Here is a 12,398-nt window from a genome sequence, read left to right on the forward strand (position 1 = left end):
ATGGTGCCTGGCTGGTGTTAACTACCAGCCTGAAACAGACACGGAGCACTGCCTTTTCTCTTGCCCTACCTCCCCCATCAGGACTTTAGGGTAGAAATGATTTGGGAATCCTGCCAGCTATGTCCAGTAGCCTGTATTTCCCATCCTGATAGGAATCCACAAGGGAGTAAGACAGTGATCACATGCCAGGAGTGACAGGGAGGAGAGAAATGGCCCTTTTTCCATTATAACATTTTAAGTGGGGTTTCATAACTCTGCACTGCAATAGTACTTCTATAAAACAGCACCCCAAATGGCTGTGTAGGGAATTTTTTGCCTTATTCCTCTTTCCCATCACTCCAAACGTAGTTGGAAAAGAGGAATAAGGCAAGAAAGTAGCTCCTTAATTTCCACTGTTCTTATTAAATACATACATTGTTTAAAAAGCAAACCTTCCTAATTTGGAGGTAGACTTAGCAGGAAGTTGGAGAGAAAGGTTGCCAACAAGGCTTACTTGCAGGTTCTCTATCTGGAAGGGGCTGGTGGAAGGCATCAGTCTTCATTCCTCTGCCTCCTGGCCTACCCAAGCATTGCCGATAATGATAATAACATCAGTGGTTTGTGTCACATCATGTAGTTGGCATAGACCACTCACAAACTCCTTCATTTGCTCATCCCAAACTCTGGGAGGGTGTGCCAGGCAGGTGCTATTGTTCGTATTTCCAGATGAGACAGGGAAGTCCCTGTGAGGTCACACGTGCTCCTTCCACCATAGCATTCCGTGCACAGGCAAGGTCTTGGAAAAATTGTTGTGACACTTTGTCCTTCCTGTGGAAAGCCTACCTGTCTACTTTTGCTCCCTAACCTTGCTCTCCATCCCATTTCTACCTAGTCCTCCCCTTTAAACTCCTCTAGCAAGGACCAAGAGCCTGGCTGAAATTCATTCTAATGCTCTTCTAACTTTGACTCTGGATTACACCCTTGGAAGAGTCCTCCCTCATTTTTCCTCTTTCTACTTCGAAGCAAGTTGGAATATGGACTGGAGGAGGGTCACGACAGCCTCCTCACACTGCAGTGGGACAGCCTAGGTATTTGTCCATGGCTCCCTGTGGACTACAAGGTCCACGCGGGCAAGAACCTTGTTCACTGTTATTGCCTTGGAGCCTAACACAATACCTGGCACATAAGGGCTCCACAGGTATTTGTCAAATCCATCCATCCATCAATCATTCAGTCAGTCAAGGGGTGGGATCCTAATTTGGTGGGAGTTGAGAAAATGTCTTGCCATGAACTTGCAGTGTTTTCCTATTTCCATCAATTGGATTGTGACTTGCTCTGGAATCTCATCAGTCAGTCCATGCCTAAGAGTTAGCTGACAGTGATCTCTTCCTCCTCCCTGCTCTTCCGGAGGTTGGTACCTATGGTTCTGCTCGTGCTTCTATTATGTCATCTTCCCTACATGCTATTGCCCTACCAGACTCACGAATCCTTTGAAGATAGGAACCCTTTTACATGTTTTATGCACCATTAAGTCATGCTGCCTACCATAGCATCTTGCGCAGAGCAGAGTCCAAGTATTTGTTGAATTAAATTAACTCACCCAATTGGTAGACTAGAATCTAGGCCTCCTGACCATCTTGTCTAATTAATGATCATTGTTGGTGTGTGCCGAGACCTGAGATATCAGCCCGGGGCTGGAAGGGGTAATCATAAGCTACACATATTTCTTGAAACCTAATGTTTTCCTTCCTTAGAAACAGTTTGAGAGTCCATGGAGAGTGGTAGATGGGAAAGAGGAGGGAACTGGAATCGAAATGGATGTGGTAATGGAGGCAAAATGACACTGTTGTATAAAATGCTCATGTTCTCTCTCTGGGAGACGCAAACCCAAGCGGGAGAGGCTGGTAGAGACAGGGCTTGGGACTCTGCTTTTATTTGAACAGCAGAGGGCGGCAGGTGGTCACGCTTCCTCCTTGAGAGAGAGAGAACCACCACAACGTGGTCCACCAGCTACTTAGTTTCTTCCTTTTGGAGAGAATTCCAATTGTTTTCTTCAAAATGGGAGGGCAATGAGGTAATGGGAAAAAGTTAGAGGTAAAATCAACCAGCATTTAATAACAAGCTGAGCTTTGAAGAAATCTTGAGTCTCTTTTTCTTGCCAATGTCCAAAATTCTGGCCCCATGTCCTGAGAGTGATGGCAAAATCCTTGTCTAGAAAACCAGGTGTCAACTGACTCCAGAAAGAAATACCCCATCCCATTTTTTTCCCAATCCCTCATTACCAGTCACAAAACACAGTTCAAAACTACAGGTCTAGAATGCTGAATCAAAATGGCCAAAAGAAACTCAAACCAAATGTTCTAAACTCATCTCAGAACTAGCCTGAACAAACCCAGAATTTGTATAATTGGCCTTGTTTTTTTATTGCCTTTGTGTTTTTTTAATGGGAATCTCTGTTCAGAAGAGGAAGGGAAGGGATTTTAGATGATTTTAGGTGAGGAAATTTGGCAATAAAATGAACAGATATAAGAAAACCAATTTCTAAAATTTAGGTATGGTTTCTGGTTTGGAGGTTTAAGCCTTCCTGTTTTTAATCTGGCCAAACAAGACACGATTTTCTAAATCTTTAGAAAATATCCCTACCTCTGCTTATCTCTAAATGGACATAAAGCAAGCTGCAAGACACAAAGTAGGTGAATGCAACACAATCCCAAACAACAATGGGATTGTCTTTGAAGTAGCTCCTTACTTTCCAGAGTATTTTCATGACTGTCTAGTTCTAAGTCTTTTTTCTTCAACTTTGCCTTTTTTTCCCCCTTTGACCTGGTTGTGATAGAAATATTTTAAAATTTCCTAATGTATACATTTTAAAAATTATTTTTGTTTCTGGTTTCTAACTCAATTGCATGGTGGTTGGAGACCTTGATCTATAGGATACTCATTCCTTGATTTTTGATGAGACTTGTGTTATTAGCACATGGTCCAGTTTTGTAAAAAGTTGTGTGTGTTCTTGAGAAGAATGTTTAAGCGCTGGCTGTTGGGTACAGGTCTCTGAATGTTCATGTGTCAAACACATTAGCTGTTCTATGGGGATTTCTAGTCTGACTCCTCTTCCCACCCCTCCTCAGTATTTTGGTTAGAGACCATTTAGTGTATCCTTGAAAATAAAAAGGATAAAAATATTACTTTTAACATAATAATGAAAAAAAATCCACCACTCATCCCACAAAATAGTCAAAGCAGAAGGTGGTTTATTACTGTGCATGCATGGGTCTCCTGCGCTCCCAGCAGCCTGGAGTTCTGTTCAGAAGGGACTGGGGTGAGGGGTGCTGTTACGACTTCCTTTTTATACATCACATGTCCAACGTGGAAGTCAAGATCTTGACCTTGGATAAAGGCTTTATGGATGAATGCTTTGAGGTCTCATCCCTTAATGATTCGACCCTCCTCATATTCCTACCCCCAAAACTTTTTTACTTTTTTACTCTTGTTCACCTACCTCTAGGTCTACTGCAGCAGCCCTCCAATTGACCCGCCTGACCCACTGTTGCTCAGGTGCCAGCTATCTTCCTAAAATGCAGAATGAGGGGCACCTGGGTGGCTCAGTCGGTTAAGCATCCGTGTCTTGGTTTAGGCTCAGGTCATGATCTCAGGGTTGTGAGATAGAGACCCGCATCGGGCTCCCCGCTGGGCATGGACCCTGCTTAAGATTCTCTTTCTCCCTAATGAAACACATGGACTCTGCTTAAAAACCTACTTTTGCTCTCGTTGTCCACTGGGTCAAGTCCAGACTTCCTAGTAAGTTTTTCGAGGCCCTCATCATTTGGTCCCAAGTCATCTGCTAGGCTTTGTCTCTGACTCCTCTCACATACCTAAACCCCAGCTACCCAGACCATATACTCTTCTCAAAATGTGCCAGGCACTTTCATACCTCAGGCACCTTGCTCTTGCTCTCTTCCCCTTTACCCTCTGCAAGACTGTTTAGTAGTCCACCCAACCCATACACTGCCATCACATGAAGCCAATGATCATACTTCCTACGAGACACAGGCTGTGAGAGAGAATACACAACCTTGGGAAAGTTACTTAACCTCTCTCTCTGAGCTCCAGTTTTCTCATCTGTAAAACAGGAATAATGATAAGAATACCTATGTATTGACACTGTTGGGAGGAAAGGACTCAGTAGAGCCAGGTACATAGAGAAGACTGATAAGTAGTAGCTGCTATTATTATTAGCCCAGTGCCTGAGTGGGTGTGTAAATACTGAATGAATAAATGCATGGCCCCGTGCCTGTTAATAGAGCACATTGTAAAGTTTGCTGTGTGATATGAACATTTAATCAAACCTGCCTATCCCTATGTGACTGCATGCTTCTTAAGCATGGGACCTGATCTAATGTAATATGTTGGCCCTCCATTGTACTCACTGCAATGCTTTGTGTTATTCACTTTTGATGAATTGACTAGGATATCATGTTGAGTAAGCTTGCAGGTGAATCTTGACAGCACAGGGTTGGGGAGGGAGGTGGTGGTCTTTGCTTCTCTAACAGCTGCTCTTAGAGCAACTTCTCCTGGGTCAATGGCACCTCATAATCTCATTCATGGACAACATAAATGAGATGGGCAAGGCCTCCAGACTAGGGTGAGAGTGCCACAGGACACACATGACTGGGGAGGAGGGGTGTTAAGTGACTGTATTGGCCTGAGAAATCGATTCAGACATTTCTCCCATATGATCGGATCTCCTTTCTTGGTTTCTGTGGCTGGACTCCTGAGTCACTGGGGAAGGGTGTGGGTGAGGCCAAGTCATCACTCCCACTGTTAAGGGATTTAAAAAGTTGTTGAGGAAGTAATTCTCCTCCGATAAGCAGATGTGCAACAAGGGAGGGCCTGAAACTTCTTAAAAAAGTACCTGAGCCTCACTGAGCAGACCTCCTCCACATCACATGCCAAGTTTGGCCTCTCAAAGCACCACAATCAAGACCGGCTCTCTCCCTTTTTAAAGTAATCTCTACATCCAACGCGGGGCTTGAACTCATGAGCCTGAGATCAAGAGTTGCATGCTCTACGGACTGAGCCACCCAGGTGCCCCAGACCTGCTCTTTTTGTTGGTTGTGTGACTGTGACCTCTCTGATCCTGTTTCCTCTAGGAGAGTAAGAAAACCCCATCTTCACAGGTTTGCTGGAAGGAATAGAAAACATAACAGATGTGAATATGCAGTGGAAGATTTTCTTGTAATTCTCCCAGGAGAGAGAGATGCCAGCTCTGGCGAGCTAAGTGCCCTTCCCTTAGTGGCAGAATATAAATCAATCTGCATGTTGAGTCAGAACAAAGCCAGGCAACAAGAGTGAGTCTCCAGGCCAAACCCATCAGATATATTACAAAGAAAATATTTTGTAAAAATAAAAAGACAGGAATATGATGCTTCACTTTCTTTTCTCCAAAGAGCTCTTTTCATAAAAAAATTTCTTTTTATATAATGCAGGAACAGGCATCAGTGGAAACACACTGGCGATGCCAGGAGGTCAGTCACCTGACTAGGGGTGTAAGAAGTTTCCTTCAGTCTGTCTGACCAGGTTATTTTGAAGCTCTGAATCTGGGACAGGGAGCCAAAGCAGCTGAGGTGGGAGCAGCAGGCTAGCTCTTTCAAGATGCAGAAGCTGGGGCTGGACAACTGTGGGTATGGGGAAGGAAAGAAGGGTCAGCTCTGGCCACTCAAACCCTTCCAGCGCCGGGAGTGGACATTCCAGTCCGATCTCAGGAGTAAATGTACCCAGGCCATTCCTGGCACATCTCCTTCGAAGCAAATTTCTGGGTCAAGGCATAGAATCTCCGACTTCTTCTGTTGGAGGGTCTCAGTGTTTTCAGTTAGAAGTTCAGGAGAGCAAAGGGTCTCAAAGCCCACTGATATCACACCTTGGATCCATGTGGTGCTCAAAGGATTCCACACCGCATACATAAACACCCGTACCCTTGAGCTGTGTGACCTCTCAGAGAAACCCAAGCCTCGGCAAGGCTAAGTGGCCTGAGGCCCACAGTTGACAGTACCTAGACTGTAACTCAGGTGTTCTGACTCCCGTTCCAGTGTTCTTTCCATGGGGTACTTTCCATGTGCCTTTGTGTGATTTTTAGAAAAGTAATCTCTACCCCCAATGTGGGGCTTGAACTCACGACCCCAACATCAAGAGTCAGATGCTCTACCGACTGAGTCAGCCAGGTGCCCTATCTTTATGTCATTTTTATTTAAGTCATACTTTAGCCCTGGAAAGCTGGGATGGGCAGATATGATATTCCTCTTTGTTGAGCTGGAAAGTTGAACAATAAATCTACACAGAAAAATTGGCACTGGAAGGCAGGTCTTCTTATCTTCCAGGATGTGTTTTAGATTAAAAACAACCTGGAGGTGAGGGAGCAGCACCCTGCCTCCCCGCCCACGAGGGGAGCAGGTTGGTGGAGGTGGGGGAGCGATGGCCAGGGAAAGACACAATCTGCCTTCAGGGCATCTTCTCATTTTCAAACTGAAAGATGCAACTTCTCTGCCTCAGTTTCCTCCTCTAAGTCTTTGAAGGGGCTGGGGTGATGGAGACGAATGGGGAGTTATTGTTCAATGGGTACAGTTTCAATTCGGGATGAAGAGAAAGTTCTGGAAATGAATAGCAGTCACAGCTGCACAAATTGGGAACCCCAAGCACAGGGGTTCATGGCACAAGCCACGGGGGCGGAAGGTATTTAATGCCACTTAAAGATGGTTAAAATAGTAAATTTTATGTTATGTATGTTTTACCACAATAAAAAGTAAATAAATGAAGGGGATGGAGTTAACTGAAGGTTTCTAAGTTTCTGTCAACTCTGAAAGTCTAGGATTCTTATCCTGACTGGAAATTTCCTTCTGATGTAGCTTTGCCTTTCCAAGTGAAGTGCTTTCTCTCCCTCATCTCTCAGAACGCTCTCCCACAAGACCCCAACCCTGTTCTTAGGCAGAAAGGAACCACCTGAGCTAACTGACTCCCAGCTGACATAATGACCGAGGGTAAGGTCTGCATTTAGTCTGCGTCGTGGATGAGGCCGGCTCTTTGTTAAATGGGGTAGAGATGGAGCCTTTTTGGAATTGTGACAACTTCTTGCTTTGATGGATTGATGTTCTCTGCTAAAAGTGGCATTGGGCTTTGTTTTAAAATTAAGATGCATTTATTTAATTGGGCTTGACATAAAAGCTGGACTGAGAAACCTTATCCCAGAAGATGAAGGCCCAAGTCTGGGAGGCTGGTTGAGGCCTTCCTCCTCCAGCACATGATGTTGGCATGCGGCAGTTCTGGGGCTGGAGGGCAGGTGCAAAACCCCGAGTCTCAACACAGTCCTCAGACAACTTTCCAAGATGGTAGGGGTGTGGGAACCTGCCTAGCTGGGTCCTGTGAGAAATCCAGGATAGCTCAGGGAGGATCCGGACTTCTTAGAGGTGGGCACTGGCTCAGAGGGTGGATGGCAAGCCTGAACCCTTGAGCCCTGGCTCCCGCCTGGGTGTCCGCACAGACACAGGAGCAGGGGCTGACCTGGGAAGCTAGCAGGTGGGTGTGTGGTGCTCAGCCGCCCATCTCACCTGCAGTCCTCATCAAGGAAAGGCACTCAGCAGTCTAAGCTGTCCTGGAAAAAATGCATTAACTGGTTCCCCAAAAGGCCTAGAGTTTGATTTTCAGCCTGATTGGATTCTTCTTCCATGTAGAAATGTTTCTCTTATATACAATATCCTCTTCTCCACCCGCCTCCAACGTGTGATCAGTGCAAGATAAAGTAAGGTGAACTATGGACAGACCTTTGCCATTTCTAGAATAGTTCTCTCTGAGGTGTGGTCACAGATCAGTAGGAAGCAAGGGGGAGCCAGACCAGGAGAGGATCTGTAGACTGGGAGCCAACCTTGCAGCGGCTGGTGGTAGGGCTTGTGTGCCGGGAGTGGGGCGTGGGGGCTGTGCCTGCGACTCTTCACAAGCGTTTCTCCATAGGGGAAGGCAAAGGGTGGACACATTAGAGCAGAATTGCCTCCTTCTACATAGCTGGGCGTCCTTGGAAAGCTTTGGAAATCAGATTCCTAGGATTCAGGGTGCTTCATTTTCCTCTTAATTAGCTTTCAAGGAGGTGTCTATAAACCTCCATGAAACGGTATGGTGGGACGTACACCACCCCTGATGGTAGCAAGCAGCTGGTCTGTAAGCAAAGATGCAAGGAAGCTGCTCCTTAAAGGGACCCTTCAATCCACCAATTGAGAAAAAGAAAAGTAGCGAATTTGGCAGTGATGGACGTGTGGAGGCAGGAGAAAGAGCCTAAATACAGCTGGGATGGGAATCAACACGCGGGCAGCAGGTCAAGGGTCGACAGTGGAGAGGGCCGGACTTCACACCCAGAGACCTGGCCTGGAACAGTGAGTGCACTGGGTGTGGGGGCCGGCAAGGTGGCTGGGGCCGAGCACAGGGGTTCATGGCACAAGCCACGAGGGCGGCAGCACAGCTCACCAGGGCACAGGGACACACTGTCAACAACCAGACAACACACATCACAGTGCTCAGGTTCAGAAGATAAGAGTGAGGTTGGGGGCCAGGCTGGACCTGGTAATGATGCCCCAAATGACCAATGAGCAGCCAGAGGCCTTCAGGAGGCCACCTGCTTCTCAAGCTGGGTCTTTAAGGAATCTCTCTCTTTACCATGCACCCCGGGCCATTTTCCTCCTCTGCAATGAACATCGCAATGAAGTTCTGTTTACCTATCCTGTGGGAAAATTCTCAACTCATGTTGAACAGGTTGACTTTCTATGTCTCATTTGTTATTTGTGTCTGAAAATTCTAAGCTAGCAGTGCCAAGATGCCTGTGTTCCCTCAGCACCTGCTTATGTGCTGAGTTAACTTTAACACAGCCACTGCCCAAGAGCTCACTGGCACCTAAAAGGAGCCATATGGAATATTCCAGGGCTGCATGCACACCTCCTACAGAAACCTTGGACTTACCAGAATATTTGGCTGGCTTCTAACCACATGCCCCCTCAACAGTGCCAGTTAACTGAAATGACTGCCTCAAGTATTGTGTTTGAAAACTTTCCAGACATGCATCAACATAATTCATGGCTTTCCTCCATTCAGCATTAACATCCTAATGCTTTTGCTTATATATCCCAAAGCGCCTCCCTGGGACCCATCTCATTCAGTCTATGTGAAGGGCTGCAAGCCTTGGATGAATAAGAACCTTAGAAATGTGTTCAATTCACAAAGCAGGGCTAACACGTGCGCGCGCGTGCGTGTGTGTGTGGTGTGTTTATGTCCTTTTGCTTATCTAAACATAGAATGGAGCATCTGATTACATCAGTTAACTTTCTCTGTTTGCGTTGCTCATTTGGCCCCACATGGCTCTGTGCCCACTTCTTGCATTAAAGAGCAGGGTGGGAAAGCCACTTTTCTCTTCCCATTCCACCTGAGCTGAAAAAGATCCCAAGTTGCTTTCTAGATCACAAATACCTGGCTTGTCCCTCCCTCTGCCTGGACTTCCTCTACTTGCAGATGACATCTCTGTTACGGGCCAGCAAAACTTAGACCTGGAAATACAGGGGTCAGCGTGGGTCTACAAGCTGATAGGTGTGGGCTCCCTGGGAGCTAGTGCCTATCCTATGAAACACAGGGAAAGCAGAGCCAGAAATTTCCCCTGGCTTCCTCATTCTCTAAGATACATTTAGGCTACGAGTGCCATACCCACTTCCTCCCACGCTGGAGCACTGCATTGACCCACACCTGCTGGATTTAGCTCTGGGGCAATACCCACACTCACAGGCAACCATGGTATCCTGGCAGAACGCCTACTTTGAACCACTGTCTCTGACCTGATTCAACACAACTGGCATCTTCCACAGCTGACTTACTCCTTCTTGGGCAGAATGGTCTTGGGTTTTCTGGTCGTTGACTTTATATGGTGGTGGATTTCTTTGGGATTAGGTCAAATTAGAATAAGAATAATAAAAGTCCATCTAGTTAAGTGGAGAGCTTAGGTCTATAAAAAGGAAAAGATTTTTTAAAAATACTCTTTATTTTGTACTTAGGGGAAATCTCTAAACTTTTATCCATTACTGGTAATGGGAACACAGATTTGGAGAAAAACATTTCCATTTACTCTGAAAGACAAAATGGCAGGGAAAGCCAGGCCTACATGTGCTCTAATTGTCTAGGGCTTATAAATTTATGAGCGTTGTCATTCCATGGCAAGCCATGCTGGAGTCCTATTTCTCTAACCCAAGATAGTTTCTAGCCAAGAGGGGGTTGGAAGTTGATTCAGTGTTCTTGGTGGAGGTGTTGGTTCTACTCCCATACCCCTGGAGCCTTACAGTGGAAGAAAGGCCACTGACAATGTTTTAGTCTCCCCATCTCTAGAGAGATTGCTGCTAAGGTTACAGAGGGAGGCCATTCCCAGGGCTGCTTTTACTCCCGGACGGGACAGCCACTGCCCAGGAACCCTGGGGCCAGGCAGAGGTGGGTCCTGGAGTTGTTACCATCACTCATTTGCTCTAAGCCAGCCATACACAGTGACTGGGGAACAGGTCACCCACCAGCCCACACCAAGTCCATGACTTTGCCGAAGCCTCAAGGGAGGAATAGGTTCTAGTAGAAGAACCAGATGAAGAGAATAAAGGGGAAAGAAAAAGAGGGAAGAGGGAGGAAGGAGAAACAAAAGAGGGAGAAACTAAAACTAAAAGGGTTCTTGTCTTTTCAGCTAGTAATCGGCCACTCTTCGTAACGCCATTTTCCATGGGGAAAAAAAAAGTTGTTTTTTTTTTAAAATATCTAGGTCAAGTTTTCTATAAAAATTGAGCTGAATCAATGTTCTTTTTGTCTTTAAGTTGGGAGGGGACACCCAGAGATGCTCTCACATCACCATTTATCCTTGACTGACCAGTCACTTTAGCAAGGTCACTGTTATAGAACACATTTAAAAAGACAATCATTATAGCAAATAGGACAACAATAGCTGCTTCTACCTCCATGCTAGTATTAGGGTCAAGATCATCACACTCTGACTCCTCGGAACTGTTCGTCTCCTTGAAGGGCAGCATGAGGAGGGGGAAGAAAGAGAACACAGTTAGAACACAGGCAGCTTTTGCTGGAGAGGGAGGAGAACTTCAGAAAGGCATGAGCAATGGGAAATTGGGCAGAGAAAAAAAACCAAGTGCTTCTAAGGTGGGGGTGCTGATCACCCAGGGTGGCAGCATGCTCTTTTCGGGATGGGGCGGGGGCGAGTAGCTGGGATTGCGTGCTGCCACACATCTCATTGGAAACAGCAGTGGAAGAAGCAACCACATGAAGCATGAGTGCTGTAGAATTTAAACTCTTGTCTTCTGTGAGGCTGGGACTTCCCCGAGGAAAGTGAAGAAGGGAATACAATTTCTTTTCCCCAAGAAGGATGTTAGCATGGGTTTCGGTTGTTCTTATTTTGCTCAGGAAGGGGGAAAAGTGCCAGGTGGATAATTAGACATTATAACGATGTTCAGCATCAGAAGTCTAATTCCCATTGTCCAGAGTCAGATCTTTTCAGAGGGCCCAATGTAAACAAAACAGATCACATCGTTTCAAGATGCGGGGTGGGGGGGGGGGGGCAACATGGGTCTGCCAAAGCTTAGAATCAGTGGATTCATAATAAGAGCTGGATTATTACAAAACAGTAACTTGGCCTTGCCAATGTGCCTCCCCTTCCCTGCCCATGTGTAGGCCTGAAAATGATGTCGTCCGAATTCTGGGGAAAAGAAATGAAACTTTAGTAAGGCCATAGTGGCCCTTAAATTCCAAACCTCGGACTTCACAGGGTTGGAGGTTTGGCAAGCACCTTTAACCTCCTTACCCTGCATGTATTTTCAAACCTAGGATACTGAATGGGCAGCTTTGAGAACTTCAGTATGAATCAAGCATCTTGCATTTTTATGAGAATAATGCTACAGATAATTTTGTTATAAAACATGTGCACAGTATAAAGAGAAAGGTATAAAAGAAAAAAAGATACTTACTTATTTGAATCGAAGTTGCCAGGAGAAATAAAAAATAAAAAATAAATTGATCTTGCATGCAAAATCCTGCTAGACTACTTCCCCTCTGGTCCCCACACTGGGAAAAAAAAAATCCCCATCCACCCAAATTGACTCGTGAGATGCTGCAGGGTGGGAGTAGATGAGAGGTGGGACACAGCTCTGGAAGACCTTACTCACTTTAACAGAGACTTTGTTGCCCAGAATATCCTTGGGTTTACGAGGCCCTGTGGCTTCATTTTTACCCGTGTTCTCCACTTCCGCCCGCTTTCTCATTCGTAGAGTATGCCATGAACATGACTTCCTGTTGTACCAAAAAATGCACCAATCAAAATGGCAGATCAGGGCAGAGTGAGGCGGTGGGTGGGCCCGCCA

The 12,398-nt window shown here is 45.9% G+C and overlaps 1 protein-coding gene across 14 annotated transcripts in view; it reads right to left on the reverse strand.

Moving 5' to 3' along the window:
- KALRN (kalirin RhoGEF kinase) overlaps positions 1-12,398 on the reverse strand; it is a 646,977-nt gene that overhangs the window by 27,879 nt on the left and 606,700 nt on the right. For all 14 annotated transcript variants that reach the window (XM_035724481.1, XM_035724478.1, XM_035724483.1 and 11 more), the window contains 2 exons: positions 12,204-12,327; positions 10,986-11,045 (listed from right to left, as the gene is read on the reverse strand). In XM_035724481.1, the coding sequence (XP_035580374.1) occupies positions 10,986-11,045; positions 12,204-12,327 (184 nt within the window). The remainder of the gene's footprint in view (positions 1-10,985; positions 11,046-12,203; positions 12,328-12,398) is intronic.

The sequence above is a fragment of the Zalophus californianus genome, chromosome 1, assembly GCF_009762305.2.
Source record: "Zalophus californianus isolate mZalCal1 chromosome 1, mZalCal1.pri.v2, whole genome shotgun sequence".
NCBI classification, from domain to species: domain Eukaryota; kingdom Metazoa; phylum Chordata; class Mammalia; order Carnivora; family Otariidae; genus Zalophus; species Zalophus californianus.